Source organism: Cnephaeus nilssonii (assembly GCF_951640355.1).
Source record: "Cnephaeus nilssonii genome assembly, chromosome: 2".
Taxonomy (NCBI): domain Eukaryota; kingdom Metazoa; phylum Chordata; class Mammalia; order Chiroptera; family Vespertilionidae; genus Cnephaeus; species Cnephaeus nilssonii.
The window spans coordinates 85,863,260-85,886,604 of record NC_137073.1 but is presented as its reverse complement, the minus strand read 5'-3'; the positions used below and the strand labels follow the sequence as shown (position 1 = coordinate 85,886,604).

General features: G+C 51.5%; 1 protein-coding gene across 2 annotated transcripts in view; it reads right to left on the bottom strand.

Moving 5' to 3' along the window:
- Positions 1-23,345, bottom strand: part of PLEKHG4B (pleckstrin homology and RhoGEF domain containing G4B) — a 77,406-nt gene that overhangs the window by 7,205 nt on the left and 46,856 nt on the right. Inside the window, exons 6-18 of one of the 2 annotated variants that reach the window (XM_079786253.1) lie at positions 22,180-22,273; positions 17,517-17,603; positions 15,481-15,597; positions 15,031-15,129; positions 14,276-14,418; positions 13,608-13,746; positions 9,925-10,077; positions 8,245-8,984; positions 5,486-5,738; positions 4,310-4,399; positions 4,003-4,233; positions 1,645-1,815; positions 817-997 (exon numbers count right to left, since the gene is read on the bottom strand). In XM_079786253.1, coding sequence (XP_079642379.1) covers positions 817-997; positions 1,645-1,815; positions 4,003-4,233; positions 4,310-4,399; positions 5,486-5,738; positions 8,245-8,984; positions 9,925-10,077; positions 13,608-13,746; positions 14,276-14,418; positions 15,031-15,129; positions 15,481-15,597; positions 17,517-17,603; positions 22,180-22,273 — 2,498 coding nt within the window. The remainder of the gene's footprint in view (positions 1-816; positions 998-1,644; positions 1,816-4,002; positions 4,234-4,309; positions 4,400-5,485; positions 5,739-8,244; positions 8,985-9,924; positions 10,078-13,607; positions 13,747-14,275; positions 14,419-15,030; positions 15,130-15,480; positions 15,598-17,516; positions 17,604-22,179; positions 22,274-23,345) is intronic. The other variant, XM_079786254.1, reaches the window with a different exon arrangement.

The following is a 23,345-nucleotide window of genomic DNA, read 5'->3' as shown; positions in this document are numbered from 1 at the left end:
AAGGGCTGGATCCACTCCAAGGGGACTGAGGAACCACTAGGCACCCTGAGCAGAGCTGCCATGTGCAGCGTGAGCACATGTAAATGTGCATGTGTGTGCGCACACATGTGAGTAGGTGCATGCATGTGTGCACGTGTGTGCAAATGTGCGTACACATGTAAGCAGGGGTGATCTATGCTTCGAAGGAGAGGGCAGTGGGGGGCCTTGGAGGATCTCTGTGATAGGATAAGGCTCTGGGCATGGTACAGCTACTGAGGGGACAGGTGGTTGTGTTAGCCATTTGGACGTTAGAGCCTGTAGGGTTCCTCAGGCCTGCAGGGTCTGAGCTGCCACAGGAAGGCCAGGTTAAGGGGTCGCTATAAAGATGGCATTTATAGTGGCCAGACTGGATGAACCGCTACTTGTGAGTGTAGACAGAGGTGCCCCAGTGACTAAATAAGCACAGAAGAGGGAACAAAGGGGTGATACTGAGAAGCAAGAAACCTGGTGGGGATCCCAGCAGAAGGGAAAAGGTGCCTATTGAGGAGGGGCCCTCATGGGCGGGGAGACCACAGGTTGACCATCAGCCCAGCACCCAGTCAGTGAGGAGGCCTTGACAAGCTGGGCAGGGCAGACAGCTGACCTCCAAGGGCTGAGGGGTCGGGGAGCCTGACTATGAGGAACTACAATGCAGGGTATTGTTTACATTTGTTTTAAGGAGAAATAAGTGTGTGCTGATGGGATGGGTCCAGGCCCTTCCTGGTAATCGGTGCTGCCTGCAGGCCTCTCGCCCCCCCCGCCCCCCACACACACACCCTCTCGAGCCCCCTCGCCCACCTCTGTTCCTCAGAACCTGCCGCCACAGGATCTTCCCTATCACATCGGTCCACATGGTCTTGACCTCTGGAGAGCTCGCCTGGAGAATGTAGGAGTCCTGGGATTTCCGCCGCCTGCGGAACCAGATCTCAAATTTCACACCACTGTCCCCAACGGTCTCCGTCAAGCCGATTTCAGCCATCTGCAGTCACAGCGTGGGAGGGAACCTCAGAGACGCCCTCGGAACAACTGACCCCTTTCGGGCTGACACTTGACCCCAAGGCCCCTTCAGTGCTGTAGGCCCCTTCACCACGATACCAAATGGTGTGAACGAGGCCGGGTGGGGGCCAGCTCTGGACAAGATGGATCAAGTTTTCACCCCATCCACACTGGCTCCCTCTTGAGGCCTCAGTTTCCCCACTGGAGAAACGGGGACAATACTGGAAGGTCTTGGTGCCCTCTGGCGGTCACGCACTGGGTGGGGTCTCACAACCATCCCACCTCTGACATGTTCCTCAGTGCTGGCAGGTAAGGGGTTATGGGTTTGGGCTCCTCCCAGGAGTCCCCAAAGCTCTTTACTCTCAGGGCCTCCTTTAGGGGCAGGAGGGCCATCCTGAGACCCACCAAGGGGAGGGCTTCTCTGGTGTTTGCTTTGATCAAAATCCAAAATGAAGTGACTGAGGAGACACTGTTCTCTAACCACCAAACCAGCACCCAGAAAGCCCGGAAGCTTTGGGAGTCACAGGTTTTCAAAATTCAGTCAAGAACCATCGGAAAGAACGTGTGCTATGAAGACAAGCAGGGACCAGCCCAACACCAGCGGCATGAGGCACAAGGCGGGCACACTACCTTGAAGGATTGCTTGTATGTGTAGATGTCGTAGCTTCCGTCCACCTTCCTGGTCTTGCTGAACAAGATGAGATCTTCGAAAAGGAAGACATGCCTCAGGTACTTCTTTCTTCCACAGTAAACGATGAACTCATCCCGGCATCTCAGTTGCCCCTGCTCCTTCAGATTCACCTGCGGACCAAGCAAGCAGGGCTCCCTCAGGGACCACTGGGTTTGATCTGAGGCCACCCTGACCTCTGGAGGCCAAAGATCCAATCAGTCACACCGATGTAATGAGGCCGCCACAAAACCCCGTGGGGACAGGGTGCAGAGCTTCATGTTGGTGAGCACATGAAGGTGAGGGGATGCTCCACACCCTTCCCCCACGCCTTGCCCTGTGCATCTCTTCCGTCTCGCTGTTCCTGAAATGTACCCTTTATAATAAACCGGTGACCCAGGAAGGGAGCTATTTCCCTGAGTTCTGTGAGCTACTCTAGCAAATTAATGGGACCCAGGAGGGGTCGTGGGAACCTCCCGTCTACAGCTGGTTGGTCAGAAGAACAGGTGACAGCCTGGACTTGCGATTGGCATCTGAAGGGGGAAGGAGTCTCTTGGTCTGAGCCTGTGGGGTCTACGTCATCGAAGGGTAGGTGGTTTCAGAAGTGCAATTACAGGATACCCAGAAGTTGAATCACAGGATACCCAGCTGGTTCCAAGAATTGCTTGGATGTGTGGGAGAAAACCCACATTGGAACTGGGTGCAGAACCCTCCCAGTGGGGTCCCCTTGTGCCCACATTCATGTTCATATGCATGGATGTTACAGTACAAGCCCCTGCCTTCAATTTTACTAAATTTTCCACTTCAAAGCCCTTTCCTTCATTAAAAAAAAAAGTTTTCACAGATGTTAGAGAGAGAGGGAGGGAAAGGGAGAGAAACACTGATGTGAGAGAGAAACATCAATTGGCTGCCTCTTGCATGCCTGCTACTGGTTATGGAGCCCTCAACCCGGGCATTAAGCCCTCAACCCGGGCATGTGCCCTAACCAGGAATTGAACTGCCAACCGCATGCATTGGCTCAACCAACTGAGCCACACTGGCCAGGGCAGTCCTTTTGTTCATGTTAACAGAAACCCCCTTGTTGAAGTGCTGGAGTCTCATTCATTGTGTATAAGTGCCCAACATGGTGGCCCCAGGAGTTACCACACCTGAGCTGTCCCACACCATGGAAATCCCTCTGAGCTGATACTCAGGGGTGTACCTGCTGTGCCCCAGCCAGGCTAGCGCTCTTTGTGGATGGATCCCAATGAAAGACAACATAGCGATGACTCTCCTATGACTTTTCCTCCGTGTATGGCCCTGTCCTGGGTGATGCCTGAGGATGGTGCATGGATCCCAGTCATCTCAATTGCTCAGCCGAGCGCACTGGGAGAGTTTGAGGGGCTGTGGGTTCTTGGTGATGATCCTGTGGTTTGTTGCCCTGTTGTCCTCTTGAAACTCTTTTGTAAAAAATGTATCTTTCTTGCTCTGGCTGGTTTGGCTCAGTGGATAAAGCGTTGGCCTGCAGACTGAAGGGTCCTGGGTTCGATTCTGGTCAAGGGCACATGCCCGGGGTTGCGGGCTCAATCCCTAGCGTGGGGCGTGCAGGAGGCAGCTGATCAATGATTCTCTCTCATCATTGATGTTTCTATCTCTCTCTTCCTCTCCCTTCCTCTCTGAAATCAATAAAAATAATTACCTTTCTTGTTAAAAGTATTACAGATGTCCCCCTTTCCCCCCATTGACCCCTACTTCCCAATCCCACCCTCTGCCCAGGCCTTCACCGCACTATTGTCTGTGTCCACAGGTTAGAATGCTGCTCTTAGCAAGGTGCCCGCATTTTCACTGTCATCTGGAAATTCTACAGCCGTCCATCTGACCACCAGAGACAAGGAATCCTGCCTCACTGGGAGTCGCCTCTTCCTGCCCATGTGGTCCTGCCTCGCCAAGGTGTGGGGATGTGGACGCCAGGCCTCGGCCCCCTAGTGGAGACCAGCTTTTACGTGGTCAGGCCAGGCCTCAAGCCCAATGGCCCAACTCAACTTTCATGCATCCAGGTGTTTTCAAATAGCCCCGGTGCCTACAATGTGCAGCCCTTGGAGCCCACCTGATCTCACACCCTACAGCTGCTGTTTCAAAACTGGACACTGAGCTCCTCTCTGCTCCCCTCTCCCCCTTGGCAGAGGGCGAGGCGGGGGGCGGTGGGGGGGACCTCTAGGAGGTCTAAGCTTCAGGAACATCCCTAAAGAAAAGTTCTGTGCTCCTGACCCCAGGCATGTCCTTCCCCTTGATCGACCCAGAGCCCTGAACCACGAGAGCCTGTTGGGGCCTCGGGCACTTACGTGGCAGCGGCGAACAGCATCCAGGGCCAGCAGGTCGTTGCCGTGGCGCAGCTGGAAGCGGACCATGTCCTCCGCGGCCTTCAGCTCCGCCAGCTCCTGCTCGTGGGCGGGGCAGCGCCCGGCTTCCTTGACCAGGTCCTGCAGCAGCAGGGCGTACTTGCCCATGCGCTGCACAGGCTTCAGCAGGTAGGAGGCCAGGTCCATCTTGTCGCCCAGCGCCTGCTGCTTGTCCTGCAAGGGCCGGGGGACAGGGTCAGTTGGGGCCAGGCCAGGGGTGGTGCAGCAGGCTGGCGGGCTGGGGGATGACCTTGAAGAAGGTGAGACCGTGGCTGCAGAGCAGGGCATCCGACTGGGGCTTGTTCTTGCTGTAGAGCGCGTACATGCCAAACTGTTCTTCCTGCAAAGGGGAGGGCACGATGCACCTGAGCGGGGGGCTCCGGCCAGAGCCTGGGCCGCGGCCCCAGCCTGCGGCACAGTTCTCAACACGGTCATGAGAAAAGGACACGGTGTCACATTAGGGCCGCCTCGGCTTCCCCTGCCTGGTGGGTGCTCTTGGGGGCAATGCCAGAGTCCTGGGTGGGTCTTAATACAGAGTTCGGGGGAAGAGGCGTGAGGAGCACCCACAGGGCGGGCGGGGGAGGAGCATGGGAGTGCTGAAATTTTTGTTAATGGTCAAGAACCAAAGTTGTCCAAACATTTAAAATTCTTACAAATATGAAACATCACACAAGTTGCACCTTATGGCTAAACGTGCCCTTTCAAAAATAGCTGAGAAGACATAATGTGGACTTTCTGTCACCCATGGTGTTTCCGGCGGTCACTTATATTTAACACCACCTAGGCGAACGTGTCATCTGCCCACAGCACAGCCCAGGGCCTACAACTGTGCCTCGCAGCTACTTGTTGAAAGAATCTTCTTTTCAGGGCGAATTAAGAATTTTATCAGGGACCCCAACAGGGAGCTCCCCCATATTCACGGTTGAGAAGAGACTGAGCAAAGAAAGGGCAGCTCTCCGCAGGCGGTCTGTGCACCCCGACCAGGTGCTCTCAGGACTCGGCAGGCTGGTCCTGGGGCCCGTCTGGAAGGGGAGCTGGGTGGGCCCTAGGCAGGAGGGTGTGCAGGGACCGTGGGCTCCTCCGTGCAGGAAGCAAACTGGTTTTGGGGGTTCCTTTCGGCTGATTCGGTGAGGAAGTGGGGCTGTCGATAGAATTACGTGGGCCGATGCGGATGAAGCCCCCAGCACCATGCGGCTTTCAACAAGGGTGCTGGCAGGGGACCTGGGGGTACCATGTCTGTGCTGTTGGACCGACAGGCTTATGGTCTGCTCTGGGCGCCTGTGTAGTGATGGGTCTTAATGTGCTGCTGGGGACACATGTTCTAAGCCTGGACTGCAGGTTCCGGATGGCCTGGAACGAGGGTGGGCACTCCAGACCCCGCTGCTCCGAGGGCGAGCACGGGCCGCCCACCACAGGGGGGACTTACGTGTCTCAGAAACCCGCGGCCCGCGGCCAAGGGGCGGTGCCGGCAGCGCTCCAGCTCCGTGAGGAAGTGCCGCTGGTGGAAGCTGTAGAGCTTCTCCAAGTTCCCAAAAATGATGCTGCGCTTCCCTCGCAGGTCCTGCGGCAGGTCCACTCTTTCCATCTCTGGAAAATAGTTGTCGACGACATATCCTAAGGACCTAACATACTCCCTCTCCGTGGAGATCATCTCGGCCATTATGTGCTGCAGGCGGCTGCTGGAAGACACAGAGAGCGGGCGGGACGCTGAGGGATGCACGTGGGTGCACGAACGGGAGACGCACGGCTCGGCATCTTTCCAGGAAAGTTTTCTGTCTTCGGCTGTGAGTAAGGTCAAGTAGGCCCCACACCCGAGTCCTGCTTGGTTCCCGGGAGCCGCTCCCCGGACGTAGAGTGAGGAAAGGTAAGAGGTACAGGGGAGCGGTGTGTGTTCCCATGCTATTGGTCACGGCCTTTCCAAATGAAAATCCTTTAGGAAATGGAAAAGGGGAGACTCGCAGGCTCCCTGAGTGAGTCCTGCGGGTTCTCGTTCCCAGGCAGCCTGGTTAGTGACTGCTTGGGCGGCGGGGGTTGGGGGGTGGTTCCAGCAATAAGAAGACTTGACCCTCAGCAGTGAGCCCTGTGCAAGGAAGGCTGAGCTGGAGATTTGTGAGAAAACGGAGTTTCTGATGCACCCCGACGGCTAACCTATCAGAAGAGATTTCTGAAAAACAAAACTGTAGTGACGTCCCACCCAGGGGCTGAGGAGAAGCAGCTGGAGCAGAGGACACCACAGCAGGGCCTGGGGCCCAGGACAGTGAGGAGACAAAGGGCGGGGTGGGAGGGCAGGGGGAAGAGATATCTCCTCCCACCCAGCCCAGGGCTCCTGGGGCTCCTTCTGTGTGGCATGCTAGCACTACCTGTCACCAATCAACTGCACCAAAGGCCCTTCATCAGGGAAACCGGAAGAGGCCTGAGGTGGCCTGGCCCCACCCCCTAATAGCAAGGCACATTGCTTTTCTCCCTACCTGAGAGCATCCTATTGTCAACTTTCTTAAATTACTTAATTCTAATGACACTAATGGAGAATAGCAAGTTTTGTGTTTTTTTGCCTGCTTTACTTTTTTTTTTTTTTAATTTGGAAAAAAGTTAAAAGCAAATAATGATGTCAATACACCTGCGGTCAGAAATGTTCCTGACTGCACCCCGTTTATGAGACCTGGAGAACTTGAGCCTTCCCCGTCCCCACCAACACATACCAGATTTTATAAACACTTATTGTTTCTAAGAAGGCAGCACATCTGGCCAGCCAGGGGCACCTGCTGCCGGCAGCCTGGACGTGCCCCTGGAGGTGCCCCTGGTGCACAGCACAGGCCGCGGAGAATCACCTCCTGTCAACGCTCACAGAAAACAAGTGTTCTCCTTAAATACTCACGCACAGAATTAAAATGAGAGTAGTCTGGATATTTGGACCAAATTAAATGGAAACGGACTCATGAGGCCAAATAGCTAGAAATTTCTGGGGAAATGATGTTGATCAGGTGACGGGAGCTCCCTCTGGACACCTAGCAGGTCTGGGTTTTCAGGAAAGATGAGTTTGGTTTAATCATCTCCCCCACCCCCAACCCCTGGGCCCTGGCATTTGAGAAGGACTTGCTCCCTCTCTGGTGTAGAGTGGACTCCTCGCTACTAGACCCTGGGTGGTGGGTTTGCGGCCTACAAACGGTGGGAGAGGAGACCTGTCCCCACGGGCAAAGGCAGGATGGCTTTCCAAACCTGCTGCCTTCCCCACCCAGGATGTCCGTTCTGGGTGACCAGGGGCAGCTCTTGTGAGTGGATGGCTCCACCCCTTCGTTCTGCTGCCCTGGAACTTTCTACATGAGCACAGTGGAGCTGGAAGGCCATCCACAAACCCACGTTACCCACTGCCACCTTCCCATGGAGTCCAGCCACAGGGAAACACACCCGCTGCTCCTGCCACTGTAAGAATGAACCCTTTACCTTTAACAAGGCTCAGTGTAACTGCCCTAGGTTTACTGAAACTTAAAGGTGCGTTTCAGGAGAGTATTTTGTAACCATCTCAGTTCAGATTAAAGCTGCTCTGCATGAGGAAGGAACCCAGGACAAACCAGCAAATAAACTAGGATGCCCCACCTCCAGGCTGCAACGCTCACTGGGAAAGTGCAAACAGCACAGCGGTGCTGTGACACCAGGCCAGTGTCACTGTCTGGCATGGGGGTGGGCGGAATTCCTGCCACTTTATCTAAACAGTTAACAAAAAGTGTCATTTTACAAACATCTCAAAGATTAACAAGTTAAAATGGACATCTGTCTTCATTTGGGCAATACATACACAGGTACATACTTCTGACCGGGGCACTGAGAGGCTTTTTAAAAAGCACTTTTTAAGGTAATTTCTTTGTATTGTGGGCTTGATTTGCTTATTGTAATTTTCTATAAATGGGCTCCGAGTAACTAGACTTGGTTGCTTGACCATCAAAGTGGGTGTGCCAGGTCACCACATGCTGTGAAGAAGAAGGCATTTTCAACGATTCTGTTCTGAACATTGGAGGTAACATTGGAGGTAATCAACTTCTTGCTTAAGGTCAAACACAAGTCTGTCTGGCCTGGACAGGTCAGGGTAGCCTGGAGGGATATCTATCTTGCAGAGAAAATGTAATGGCTTTGCATTTCTAGATCCCCACTGGCCACTAGGCCCTAAGTCTGCAGGGGCGTCCACCTCACCTTCCTGCGGGCCTCCTCCTGTCCTCCTCGGAGGCGTGGATCCTGGAGGGAGAGGACAGGCTCCGGTGCCGAGTGACCAGGGGGCTTTTAGCGTGTGGCCTCAGTGGGGACTTCTTCTCTGAGGCCACCTCCAGGCCTTTGGCGAAGACCCCAGTGTGGGCTGGCCAGTGGGAATCCCTGGGGCTACTGTCAAGCTGTGGAACCTCCGAGGTGAGTGTTTTCTTCATCATTTTCTTCAGGGGATGTTTCCTGTGGTGGACGATGGGGATCTGGATGGGCTCAGAGGAGCAGGTGGAACTGTCGTCTGGGGTATGTACACCTGAGTCCAGGTGCTCGCCATCCTGCCCGCAGAAAGGGACTTGTCCAGGGAGGCTGGACAGCAGTTGTGCCCGCTCCGCAGCGCAGCCCTGAGGGGCAGTGAGGGGGGTCCAGGATGGCTCGCGGAGCCTCACCTCTGCCCCTTGATTGAGCTCAGGCTTCAAGGGCCCCTGGTCTGGAGGTGGGGCACCGGGGCCTGAGGCGGCCTCAGAAAGGGCTTCTTGGGAGCAGAGGTGCATCTGCTGGCACTGTAGCCACAAGGCATGCCACTGCTTCAGCGCCTGCTGGCCGCCCAGACCCAGCACCGCCATGCTCGCAGACACCCCCATGGCATCCTGGGGACAGCTCTTCAGATACTCGGCCACCAGCTCTGGGCCCAGGGGCTGCAGGCACTCACTGCTGTGCAGCATCCTCCTGTTCACCTGTGCAGCAAAGGAGGGTGCAGGTCAGTACAGTGACGGACTCGCACAGCCCGATGGCTCTGCCGGCCCCACCCAATATTGTTCTGCTATCCAGGCACCCAAATCGAGGATCAGGGTGAGCCAGACAGCCAGAGTGAGAGGAACAGCCCTCTGCCCATGGGGGCAGCTGCCATCTGGACTCACCCAAAGGGCACACAAGTCCTCCACAGCCCCCAGGCACCATGACGGTGCCCCAGGACCAGGGGATGTCTGCGAAATCGGTTATTCCACATCTCCGCCTGGTGCGGAGGCCCGAACGCCTGCCTCTGCCCTGCCCTGTGCTGGCCTCCCCTGACCCCTCGGATTCTGTCAAGAGGAGCTGTGCTCCCGAGGGCTGTAGCCCCAGGGTCCCCACTGGCTGGGCAATTCTAGGGTGCTGTGAGGTCACAGGTGTGTGCTGTACTGTGGCGATTATTTTGGGGTCCTTGGCAGTAAGTGGACTTTATAACTCAGCTGGTAAACAAGCAGAAAAGTCCACATGTCCATTTGGCCCACGTGGACCAATATGTGAACTCCTCAGGTCTCCTGAGAACCAGGGGTGTGGTCTGACAGGAGTGCTGGCCAGCTGTCCCAGCGCCCCGCCCACCCAGACCAGCAGGGGACAGCACTCACTAAATGTCCGAGGAGTAAAGGACGTGGGCAGCACGCGTGGATCCCCGAGTGGAACTCCGCTGGGTCTCTTACCGCTAGGCAGAACTGGGAGTGGTGGGCCCACTGGGCCAGCTCTCCCTCCGACCGCTCCTGGCCGGCCGTGGTGCTCAGATACCCCCCCCCCCCCCCCCCGCGTCCTGCACTGTGTCCTCTGTGCCCCTCGAGTTGTTCTCTTCCTTCAGCTGTTGTCCTTCCTGACAGCACTGCTGGAGCCCAAGGAATCACCCGTGAGCACAAGCTGGGCACTTACTCTGGGGTCTCGGAGCGAGGGCTGGGCTGCACTCACCGTCGGCCTGGGGTGCCTGGCCTGCAACTCCGGCTGCAGCAGCTTCACGTCCTCAACAGGGAGCAGCTCCAAAGGGCTCGGCCACTTCTCGCGCTCTCTTTCAAACCATGCTTGGATCTGCACGGGAAAGGAAGATTTTACTTTCACACGTGTGAAGGAGTCGGGCTCTGAGGCTGTGGAGGAGGAAGGAGGCGTCCGATGCCGCCCCGGGCTGGCTGGCGCGTTCCGACACTCCTTCTCCTGATGCAAACACAGCATCTCACTCAAACATGTGAGTAGCTGCATCCCAGGGAGGGCCACCACGAAGGCTCAAGTCTACAACTATTTTCACTGTTTGGAACTGGAAACTGAGATCATTGAAAAATAGATCCAGAGCTTTCGCTGTTGAAACTTCTTACTACGCTAAACATACCCCAGAAACAGGCTTCAGGCTGGTGGTGCTTGGACAGCGGGGGCTGCCTGGGAGCGACAGAGGGGCCGATGGCAGCCCTGCCTGCACCTGACAGTGTGATGGAGGAGGTCCAGGTTTCCATCTTAGAGACAAATCCCGTGGCAATATCTCGTGGTTCAGACGGAACATGTCAGAGGGAAACGCTTCTTATCTCATGGTTCAGACGGAACATGTCAGAGGAAAATGCTTCTTTCTCATTCACAGTTCTCACTGGAGAGGAATGCCAGGGACCCCTGGCTGTCAGGTGCCCAAGAAGAGAGGTCTGTTATTAAAAACAGTGGGATCAGGCTGCACCATGACCACCAGGATTGGATTTAGTGCCCCCAGCTGTACAGGCAGAGGAGCGAGATCAAAGTGTCCCTTCTTGGCGGGGAGAGTCATGGAGAAAAGTATCAAGACAAGAATTTTATTTCATTATTTTTTAATTTTTTAAATATTTATTGTTGAAAGTATTATATATGTCCCCTTCCCTGCCCCCCCGCCCCGGATCCCCTCCAGCCCACCCCACCCCTCACCCCAGGCCCTCACCTCCCCACGTCTGCATCCATGGGTTATGCATGTATTCATAAAAGGTCTTTAGTTGATTACCTCCCACCCACCTACCCTCCAAGATTCTGCACTCTGTTCCATGCTTCCATGTCTCTGGATCCACTCAGTCCATCAGTTTATTTTGTTACTTAGATGCCACATATGAGTGAGATCATGCGATACTTGTATTTCTCTGTCTGACTTATTTCACTTAGCATGATACTCTCCAGGTCCCTCCGTGCTGTCTCAAAGGGTAAGAGATCCTTCTTTTTTTACTGCTGCACAGTATTCCATGGTATAAATGTACCACAGCTTTTTTCCCCCACTCATCTACTGATGGGCACTTGGGCTGTTTCCAGATCTTAGGCTACTGTAAATTGAGCTGCTATGAACATAGGGGTGCATACATTCTTTCTGATTGGTGTTTCAGGTTTCTTAGGATATATTCCTAGAAGTGGGATCACAGGGTCAAATGGCAGTTCCCTATTTAGTTTTTTGAGGAAACTCTGTACTGTTTTCCATACTGGCTGCATCAGTCTGCATTCCCACCACAGTGTACTTTTCTCCACATCCTTGCCAGCACTTGTCCTTGATGGTAGCCGTCTGACAGGTGTGAGGTGATACCTCATAAAACAAGAATTTTATCAGGAAGCACCGGTGATGTCAGAGCTGCCGGGCGGAGGAGCGGGAAACGGACAGCACAGCAGAGGCCTCTCGGGGGTGGAGTGCGCCCTCCAATCACGTGAAAAAACGTAATTCTAGTTGGTTTGAAGATTTAAATGAGAAAGTTAAAACCATAAAGGTCTTACGATGGAATACCTTATTCTGTAACCTTAAAGTAGAAAAGGCCATTTCAGTCATAAGCAAAGTTAAAAGACAAATGATAAACTGGGGAAATTATTTGCAACATAATGAAAGGATCAGAAGTGACACAATGAAACTATTAGAAACAGTAGAGAAACTGGCCAAGTGCAAGAAAATGCAACTTATTAAAGAATAAGTACAAATAACCAATAAATGCATGAAGACAAAGCTCCACTGCAGCATAAAATCCCAAATACAAACACTGGTGAGATCCTGAACTGTACTCGTCAGATGAACGAGACGATAACCCACGCTGGGCAGGCTGACGGGGGCCGCCTGCCCAATGTGTAAAACCGTGCTCTGGCCTAGCCATCCTGAGCCGAGGAATTTGTCCACAGCGAACAACCCAAAGAGTGAGAGAGGCAGGCGTAGTGATGTTTATAACAGCAAAAAGCAGGGCTCCTCGGGGTACCGGGCAAACAGCCCACCAGACAAAGCAGGTCGGAAGCAGCTGTGTGCAGCATGATCACACTTAAAAAAAACAATCCTCACCCAAGGAAATAGCGGTTGATAAAATAATAAAAATTTTACTTAAAAGTATGTAGCCATGTGCAGCATAATGACGTTTCAGTCACCAATAGACTGCATATTTGATGGTGGGCCCCTAAGATATAATGGAGCAGAAAATCTCCTCTTGCCCAGTGACATCACAGCCACTGTAACTCATAGCACAAGGCTTATGTGTGTGTGCTGAGGCTGGCTGACCTGGTCCCCTCCCTCCCAGATGCTAGCTGACCTTGTCACCTCTCTCCTAGAGCACTGACCTGGTCCCCTCCCTTCCAGATGCTGGCTGACCTGGTCCCCTCCCTCCCAGATGCTGGCTGACCTGATCCCCTCCCTCCCAGATGCTGGCTGACCTGGTCCCCTCCCTCCTGGAGCACTGACCTGGTCCCCTCCCTCCCAGATGCTGGCTGACCTGGTCCCCTCCCTCCTGGAGCACTGACCTGGTCCCCTCCCTCCCAGATGCTAGCTGACCTGGTCCCCTCCCTCCTGGAGCACTGACCTGGTCCCCTCCCTCCCAGATGCTGGCTGACCTGGTCCCCTCCCTCCTGGAGCACTGACCTGGTCCCCTCCCTCCCAGATGCTAGCTGACCTGGTCCCCTCCCTCCTGGAGCACTGACCTGGTCCCCTCCCTCCCAGATGCTGGCTGACCTGGTCCCCTCCCTCCTGGAGCACTGACCTGGTCCCCTCCCTCCCAGATGCTAGCTGACCTGGTCCCCTCCCTCCTGGAGCACTGACCTGGTCCCCTCCCTCCCAGATGCTAGCTGACCTGGTCCCCTCCCTCCTGGAGCACTGACCTGGTCCCCTTCCTCCCAGATGCTGGCTGACCTGGTCCCCTCCCTCTCAGCTTCTAGCTGACCTGGTCCCCTCCCTCCCAGATGCTGGCTGACCTGGTCCCCTTCCTCCCAGATGCTAGCTGACCTGGTCCCCTCCCTTCCAGATGCTGGCTGACCTGGTGCCCTCCCTCCTGGAGCACTGACCTGGTCCCCTCCCTTCCAGATGCTGGCTGACCTAATCCCCTCCCTCCTGGAGCACTGACCTGGTCCCCTCCCTCTCAGCTGCTAGCTGACCTGGTCCCCTCCCTTCCAGATGCTGGCTGACCTGGTGCCCTCCCTCCTGGAGCACTGACCTGGTCCCCTCCCTCCCAGATGCTGGCTGACCTGATCCCCTCCCTCCCAGATGCTGGCTGACCTGGTCCCCTCCCTCCCAGATGCTGGCTGACCTTGTCCCCTCCCTCCCAGATGCTGGCCTCCCTCCCAGATGCTGGCTGACCTGGTCCCCTCCCTCCCAGATGCTGGCTGACCTGGTCACGTTCCTCCTGGAGTTCCCTCAGTTCCCGCAGACTCTCCAGCTCCTGGAGACACCTGTTGGAGGTGAGGACCAGCCTGTGCACCTCTTCGTCCACTTGGTTGTACAGTCGGGAGGCAGCCCCAATGCTGTCTCTGGAAGAGAAGGCAGCTGTCTGGTGTCGCGTCCTGATCACTGGTTTGTTCACAGGCCGTTCTCTTAGGAACATGCTGTTGGTGACAACCTACTTAAAACACACAACTGCACTCTTCTTGTGTCCTTCACGTCTGACACATGGAAGCCCCAGATGGGGCCCAGGGCCTGAGCAGGAACTTAAATGTACCTATAAGCGGTGACACCTGCTGGCCACATCCATGCAGGCACCTCCAAGGTGGGACTGAAATGTGGGTGGGTGGACACAGCACCCCAGGATGGAGGAAGCACTCGGTCAGAACCTCTGGCTGCTGAATCCCACTATAATAAGTTTTGTCTTCTACCTGAGCATTCCAGGGACTCAGCTAGTTTTCCCTGGAGTCCCCGAATGAGACACGCTCTGGGCCAGTCAAGCCTGTCTGTCAGAGGAATGGAGGTCTGGGCCTCTTGGACGCTGCCTATGACAGAGGGCTTCCCCTATGGGGCAGAATGCTGTGCTTCACCCCAACGTGCCCCAGCGTTGACACTCACCGGCTGTCTTCACTGGCTCCTTGCTCTTTCCTCCTTAGCCGAGCCAGCACAGTACCACCTTCCAGGCGGAGGGTGACCAGCAGTGCATCTTCCAGGACTTGTTTCATTATGGCCTTGTGCTCACTGATTAACTCTGTGACCTCCTGCGGGGGTGGGAGAAATGTGTGTAAAAACCCCCTCCTCCAGGCAGTCCTCCCAGGTCTGATGTTGAGTAGCAATTACATGTGAGCAATCAAGCTGAAAGCACAGTGGGGTGGCCACCCCCAGCACTCAGTCCTAGCAGGAGGATGGATAGCAGATTCCAGAATCCTCACCCAGGAGAGGGAAGTCTGAGACTGAGACTCGTGGGCAGGGCCAGAGGGAAACCGAAACTCAGCATAGGAGAACCTGGTGTCTGGAGGCGCGCACACCCTGGGCAGCCATGAGGTGTCTCCAGGTTGTCGCGGTCCCTCTGGCCAGCCCTTCTCTATATTGTGTTTGAACTGCTTGCTCCCAGCAGCACTCACTCATGCCTTGCTGGCATGGCATCACATGTGGTGGTGGTATTTCTCCTTTTGGCAGGGTGGGGTTGTTTTGGTCATAAGGGGGAGGGAGTGGTCCTTCGGATGTTGTTTGCTAACCAAAAGGGATCTACAAATCCAAAGGGTTTGAGAATCTCTGCTATGGATGGTGGTGGAACCAAATATTAACTTTCAAGTTTTGGCTAAACTGCTATGTTTCTACCCGTCAAATAAAATACAATACCAAGGACCTACCTGAGCCGTGCTTAGAGTCCTGTGGGTGTTCAGGGTGCTGACTAAATTTTGTAAGAAAGCAATGGCGTCCTGGCAGTTGGTGACAAAGGGCTCCAGTTTCTATTGTGGTTTGAGAGGATGAGACAAGAGAGACACATTCTGTCAGACACTGAAGCAAGCAGCTGTGAGTCCCTACATTTAAACTGACCTCAGGTAGTAAGCCTGTCATGGTGTCACCCAGTGACCTCTGGCTGTCTCGGAAGCTCGGGAGCAGCACCCTCCCGCCCAGGGCTGGATTTTAGCGGCATTCTTAAGCCCGTGCAGCATGGTCGTTAGGAACAGACTACAAATGGCAACTGTGAAAGGTGAGGCCAGGGGTGGCGATGCCCTTTCAGATTTGAGTAGAAACATCCACTAGGAGAAGTCCCCGGGTGACTGTGGCACACGCAGCTGCTGTGAGCTGCTCCTTACCCGGCGGAAGCAGATCCAGTCGCTGTGGCTGTAGGGAAAGGAGCCCTCGAGGTCTGCAGTCAGCTGGGAGCTGTCGACAAACTTGTGCAGGGCCTTCAGGGAGCCCACCACCTCACACTGCCAGGAGAGGGAAACACCGCTGGATGGCTCCCTCCTGGGAGAACTGCTGTTGGTGGGTTCTGCTATGCTGCCCGGCTGGTGGCATTAATGGACTGTGTGTGGTTGGATACAGGAATGAAGGGAAGAAGAAGAGAAAGGAGAGGGTAGCAAAGAGAAATGAAGGGGAAGTCCCCTTTAAGGAAAGACAAAAAAAGGGGGGGGGGAGGACTGGGAAGGAAGCAAGGGCAAGATGATAAGGGAAGAAGGGAAAAGGCAGGAGGAGGAAAGGAAACGTGAGGAGGAAAGTGAGGATGTGCTGTTTCTGGCATGGCAGAGTTGACCCTTTGCAGACAAAACCACACACTCTGGACAAAGTGCAATGACAACCGTCTGAAAGGTCTGAAGGGGGAACAAAGCCGGGCTTATTGTGAGCATCGGAAAGTGGACGAAGGAACCAGCATGGAGGGAGCATCCATTGTTATGGCTTTGGCGGGAAAGCAGGCTGCTAAAGGTGAGACGGGAGTGGCTGAAGCTCTGATAGAAAATTGGCATCTTTCGGGCCCAAAGAACCAGAGGATAGATGGGGTGGGACGTGAAGATCAATCCTCACAAGGGAGAAAGCTGGGGAAAGGGAGCTCCAGCAGTCTGTAAACTCTGACCCTGAACCGTGTGCACACGGGGAGGACTTTGAGCAACTGAAGGCAAAACCTGAACTGAACCTATGCAAGGGATGGTTTTCAATTTGAGTCTAACCAAGTCAAATTCACACTAAAATAGCACTGTGTGGAGGTTTATAATAGCATCTAGAGTCTTTACAAAAGAATGTTCACAATGTCTAGAATACCATTCAAAATTACGTGACACATGAAGAATCAGGAACATGTGACTCATTCTCAAAGGAAAAGATAATCAACAGAGGCCAACACTGAGGAGACCCAGATGCTGAAATTACTAGACAAGCACTTTCAAGCAACTATTATAACTATGCTCAAAGATGTCAAGGAAAAACACTTGTAATTAATGAGAGGATAGGAAATCTCAGCAGAGATTATATTTAAAAAACCCACTGGACATTTTATAGCTGGAAAACATAGTATTTGAATTTAAAAATTCACCAGATGGGATTAATAGCTGACTGAAGATGAGAATATGGAGTCAGTGATCTTTAAGATAGATCAGTGGCAACAATCTGATCTGAAGAAGAGAGAGAAAAAACGTTTTAAAAAAGACATTCTCAGAGACCTATGAGATGACATCAGTGTGTGTAATTGAAATCCTAGGAAGAGAGGATTGCCCTGATTAAGCAGAAAAAAACATTTCAAGAAATAATGACTGAAAACTTTCTAAATTTGGTGATAGACATAAAATTTCAGCCATAGCTAATGGGATAAATATAATGAAAACCATACTTAGTCACATTATAGTCAATTTGCTGAAGAAAAAAGAGGGAAAATCTTAAAAGTAGCCAGAGGGAAATGACATTTCCAATAGATGAACAATTACCTGAAATACCACGTACTTTTCATCAGCAAATAGGAAGGCCAGAAAAAAACAGAATAACATCTTTAAAGTGCTAGAAAAACAAACAAACAGAAAAACTACTGTGAAGCCAAAAGTCCATATCTAGTGAAAATATCCTTCAAGAAAGAAAGCAAAGTAAAGAAGTTTTCAAATAAAAGAAAAAGAAGCAAGAAAGACAAGGAAAGAAAGCAACTGAGGTAGAGAAGAAAGATCCAATTTTCAAAGTGTTCTGATGCTATGCTCTTCATGGCTCCAGCAAGAAGTGAAGGGCCAGAGACAGGTCTCCAGGCTCCTTTGTGGCTGGGACCAGAACTTACATAAATTCTTTCAAATGTTTATCTCATCTGGGTGCCTTAATATTTAATCTTATGCATCACTCAAAGTCAGATCTAATGCTGAGGGTCTAAAACCATTACCTGAATTGCTGCATCCTTGTCAGGCCTGAATGCTGAATCTTTATCCACCAACAGCAAAATACTATGAATTATGGGTGGAGATATGTTCTGAAATAAGTAAAAAATATTAATTAGCTTTTTAATTTTTAACTTCACTGAGTTGATAGAATTGTCCAATTTTGATTGGTGTGCTTCCACTTTGATATTTTGCCAAAATATTTAGAATGCCTTTGCTCTAAGTGTAAATTAGTTGCCCTTATGAATTATTTAATGTATTCAGGTTTATTGGTTGTAATTTACGTATAATAAAGTTCACCCTTTTTAGTGGACAGTTCTCTAAGTTTTGGTATAACTTACAGTCATGTAACCACCACCTCTATGAAGATAAGGAACAGTTTAGCATCCCCCAAATTTCTTCACGCTCCTTTGTAGTCAAGCTCCTTGGCCCCTGGATACCACTGCTCTGTTTTCTGTCTCAATAAATATACCTTTCCAAGTTATCAGATAAATGGGATCACACAAGTACTGGCTTCCTTCCCTTAGCACAGTGCACTTGAAATTCATCCATGTCGTGAATATCAGCAGTTCATCACTTTTCATTGTTGAGTAGTATTCCACTGCATGAAGGTACAACAGTTTGTTGTTCCATTTACCAGTTGAAGGACATTGGGTTGTTTCTAGCTTTTGGCAATCGTAAGTAAAGGCACTATACACACTGTGTGAACGTACATTTTTATTTCTCTTGGGTAAACAGGTAGCAGATTGCTAGGTCCTATGACAAGTTATGTTGGACTTCTGAAGAAATGGCCCCTTGTTTTCCAGAGGGGCTGGACCATTCTGCATTTCCACCAGGAATACCAAGCCCTTGTTCTTGTCCAGTTTTGTTGTTGTGGTATGTGTATTACTCATTTTGGTTTTAAGTTGCGGTTCTCCAATGACTAGTGATGTTAAATATAATTTCATATGCTTATTTGCTATTCATACATCCTCTTTGGTGAAGTGTGTTCAAATCTTTTGCCCATGTTTTATTGGGTTGTTTGTTTTATTGAGTCTTGAGGCTTTGTATATTCTGGGTACAAGTCCTTTATCAGATATGTGCTTTGCAAACGTTTTTTCACAGTCCATAGTTTGTATTTTCATTTTAGTAACAGTGTCTTTTGAGAAGTTTTTAACTTTTGATGAAGTGCGATTTATCATTTTTTCCTTTTATGGATTATGTTACTGGGGTCAGAGGTAAAAAGTTTTTGCGTAAACCAAGGTCATGAAAATAATCATGACCTTGTGTGAACTTCTGGTGGTTTTAGATTTTATAGGTCTATGACCCATTTGTAGGTCTATGACCCATTTGTAGTTAATTTTTACATATAGTATGAAATAGATGTTGAGGATTTTTTTCCCTTTTCTTTTGCATACGAATGTCCAATTGTTCTAATCCTATTGGTTGAAAAACCTTATTTTTTTGACATGTTTATGACTTTAATCAAACCTCCTTGGTTTCTGTTTGCTATTATCTTGAGGCCAGATTATTTAGCAATAAAACACTTTTTATTAGTGCTTCTTCATTCATATTCTCTAAAGCTTTACTTTTTCAAAGTTTCTTGTAGTGTGATAAACAGGTTTTAGGTAATTTCTTATGTTGAAATGAACTTACTGGATGGGCCTCAGAACTAACTGATATTTGTATTAACTTCATCTGATGTACTTCTACTTTTGTTAAGTGGCTTCTTGTGGATGACATTTTATAAATATTTGTTGAGTAAATAAACCATAGAAAGCCCAAAGGAAAAAAAAATCATTCTTGCTTTCCCATTATAGAGCCTCTAGAGGCCTGGTGCACGAAAATTCGTGCACTCGGGGTTGGGGGGTCCCCCTCAGACCAGCCTGCACCCGCTTGTAGTCCAGGACTCCTTGGGGGATGTCCACCTGCCACCAAAGCAGGCCTAAGCTGACAGTCAGATATCCCTCTGGCAGTCCGGGAGCCCTCGGAGGATGTCCCACTGCTGGCTTGGGCCTGCTGTCAGTCAGACAGCCTTAGCGCTGCCAAGGATGCGGGAGAGACTCCCGCCACCGCCACTGTGCTCCCAGCCGTGGGCCCAGCTTGTGGCTGAGCGGAGCTCCCCGTGTGGGAGCGCCTGACCACCAGGGGGCAGCTCCTGTGTTGAGCGTCTGCCCCCTAGTGGTCAGTGCGCATCATAGCGACCCGTCATTCCTGGTTGTTCTGCTGTTAGGGTCAATTTGCATATTACCCTTTTATTATATAGGATATTCTATTTCTGTCACTTAGTTTAGCTAAACTTTTGATTTATCATGCATTCAAAATACAGTTTTGCAGAGTGTTTTATATTCTCATATACTCCTATTTGTTCTATTGCAAAAAAAATTAATATTAATTCTCAAACAAATGAGAACAGAATCAATGCTTGATAACAATTACCCCAATTAGTGTCTAGTAGTTATGTGTTGTGCGTGTGAGGGATTAGCAAATTCTTAGGATTTTCTTCCACCAAGGGAAAAAAAAATCATTACTTTCTTTCAAAATGGAACTTTTTTTATGGTAGTTGAACTTTAATAATTTAATAATTCAAAGTAATCGCTTCTCGGCCTTTTGGCTAAGATCAAGTGTAATAATTTGAAGTATAGTTACTTGAGGGGCTACCTGTAGACAAGGGTGAGTGTGGGGGGCTGGTCCCCATGAGGGGGAGACTGGCCAGAACCCTCCAGAGGGGCTTCCGTGAGTGGGGCCGTGAGCAGCTGTCTGCTTTGGCCTTGGGGGTTCATCAGGGCTTCCATGGGGCATTAGCATCGGAGTGTCTTTAACCCAGGTAGGCCACGGGTATACCTGGTGCTGCCGGACACCCAGCCAGGACTTCCTGTGTGGCACATGGGACTGGTAGCTCTCACAGGTCTTTCATGATTATATAGCTTTCTCCAACAAGCTACATGAAGCAAATGAAAGGATTTCTAGGAATTTGCTCAAAACTTCTGGTTACATTTTTCAAAATATTTAATCAATGGTGACATTTTAGTTTGGTTTTGGAGGCAAAACAAAATTGCTTTTTCTCAAGTTGCTATTTATATGGATGTTGACCTGATGTTATTACCTGAGGCATTCAACCACTAACTTTAGGGAAATGCATTTCTGAGTTATTAACACGTCTTATTGTCCAGTTGGATTACAACCAACCAGGAAGTTCAGATTAATAATCTTTTAGCAAAATCAAAAGACTCAGAGGACATCTTAGGGTCATCAATATTTCCATTACATCTTTAAACAGAACTTCCTTCAAAATCTTTCTGGAAAGCAATCATCTACCTATTTTCTTAAAAAAACTTTACTTGGCAATTTCTCAGTCTTTACTGTTTATATAAAATTGCATGTAATTACGGAAGGCCAGAATCTCTAAGGAATTTTCCCAGTCTTGGGCAGAATAAGAACACAAAACTGGATGACATCCTGGTTTCTGACTTTTGAGCCCAACAGCTGGTTGACAGCAGGGGATAAGAGCAAACAGAAGATGTGCTTCTGAAATGTCTTACGGAAACTGAATTTTGGCATGTCAAACCTGTTGCTTTGAAGAGATAACTCAGGCTTTACAGGAATGCAATGTGAACCTTTTTTGCAGGAAGCTAAGACTGAGCACGTACATCGCTCTGAAATGCAGACGTCACCCATCAGGTTTGCTCTGAGACCCTTTCACAAGAGCTGGGTGGCCAGCAGCCTTGTTTCACCTCCCAGAATCTGCTCGCTGGCTTTTCTTCCTGGGTCAGGCCAGGAGCAGCACCACCGCCTAGATGCCCAAACCGGGGATGTCCCTGCTCCTGCTAACCTGCCCATCCCGCTGCCTGGCCTCAGCTCCGGGCCTCGTGTCTCCAGCCTGGAGGTTTCCATCGTCTCCCCAGGTCTCTCCAGCCTGGCCTCACTGGCCCCAACACTTACACTCAGACATGTCCCGACCTCTGTCCCTGAGTCTTTCCTGAGAAGAACTTCCATGTGGCATCGCTAAACTTAAGGAACTGGGTGAGAACAGCGGCCGGTTCTGTCTGCACCTTGAGCAGAGACAGAACACAGGACACTGATTTTGGCTCAGGGAGTAGCTACGGCAGCAGGAGAAGATTCCAGGAGCCTCTGACACCCCAGTCCCCAGCACAGTGCTTGGCACACAAGGGGCCCTGTGTACATACGTCTCAGGGAGCTGATGCTCTTTGGTTCCTGTCTAGCCCTGGGTACCTGGAACATCCCAGCAGTGCCTTTATCCCCATTTCAGGGACTCCCCAATCCTCTCTGGATCTTATTCATAAGCCAGAATCCAGGGTGGGGTCTTCCTGGGGGGGACCGTGAACCTGCTAGACAACCTTCTTGAACCAGTCCCAGAGGCACCCAAGGTCCAGGACATTCATCCTCATAGCAAGTGGCAGCGACCCCTCCCTGCCTCCATCCTGTCTGGTCTGTACCCTGATGTAGCAGACGTTGGATACAGTGCTATGAAAGGAAGGGGTCGTTGCCATTCCTGCTGAGACAGAACACCACAAGGCCTGCACAGGCCGACCCTGCTGGTTCTGCTATTAAGGTTTGCAGCGAGGACCAGGGGACGGGCCTGACACTCCTTCCAAGAGGGCTCTGTGCCCACGGCCCCCTTAGCCCTGAGACACTCGGGCACTGAAGATGGGAGTGACCCCAACTCACCTGCAGAGCTGCCAGGGCCTGGGAGAGGGCAGGGACGGCCGGACTCCTGCGTGTGTCCACCAGGATGACCAGCCCCAGGTCCCGCACCTCCTTCCTGGAGAGAGAAAGACAGATGGTGTTAACCACTGCAGGTTAAGTCTCTTCCCGGATGTGTTTCTCCATCTCTCAGTGAGACGTCCTCACCCAGATCCCCCCGTCTTTAGAACTCAGAAGTCTTGACTTGACACACATCACCCTCTGCCTCCTGAGGAATCAAGCTGCTCATCAGGTGGAAGCAGGCAACAGGCCTCATGTCCATCTGCATCTCCAGGCAAGGGGAGCTGCTGAAGTCTCAGAACTGCCTTCCCACCATTGCTCCGGCTTCTCCTTCCACTGCACGTTGAGGTCAGCATGCTCTTCTGGCCCAGGGCCCCGCTCAGTGCCACCAGAAGGTGACCGACTGCCCTGGCTGTGTGTGCTCTTCCTTCTACCTGGAAAGTCGTCCTCTTCCTTGTCTGCACTCACCCTCCTCCAGGACACAGCACATGGGGAAGTCTCCTCCCTTGCTGGAATGCAGCTCCTTCCCAGCACTGTGGACTTGTCTTATGCCGGGAGCTGCGGTAAATTAGGCTCCCGTGTGTGTCTCCTTGAAGGCAGGAACCATATTCTATTCTCTTTCGTATTTCCAGGTAAGTGTGGCTGGATGGATGGCTTGCTTCATTGCACAGGTCAGAGGAATGACAACCAACATTCTTCCTAATTTTAAGATTTTTGTGTATCTAAGAGTCTGATGGTGGTGCATTTATAAGGCACACCCACTGAACAAATGCTCCTTGGAACACACCTGCAGTAACAAGACACTGCTGGGTGCTTTTCCTAACAATGTTGACATCTCAGGTACCTCATTCAGAGAGCTGAAGGCAGGTGTCACGTGCCACGATGGTGAGTGGATTTCGGCTTCTCCAGGTGTAATACTCTACTGAGATGCTAACAAAATTACAACGCTTGTAGGGAAATAACCAGCCAAACCAGGGGCCCCAGAACGAGTTTGTCCTGGTGCTTTAGGAATGTTCCGTAACCGAGGCTCTCTCTCAGAGCGCCATGGGCTGGTGAGGACGCCTTCTCTGATGAGGAGACATGGGCTGCCTGAATTTACGGAGGCAAGGCAGGCAAAGCAGAGGGCTCAG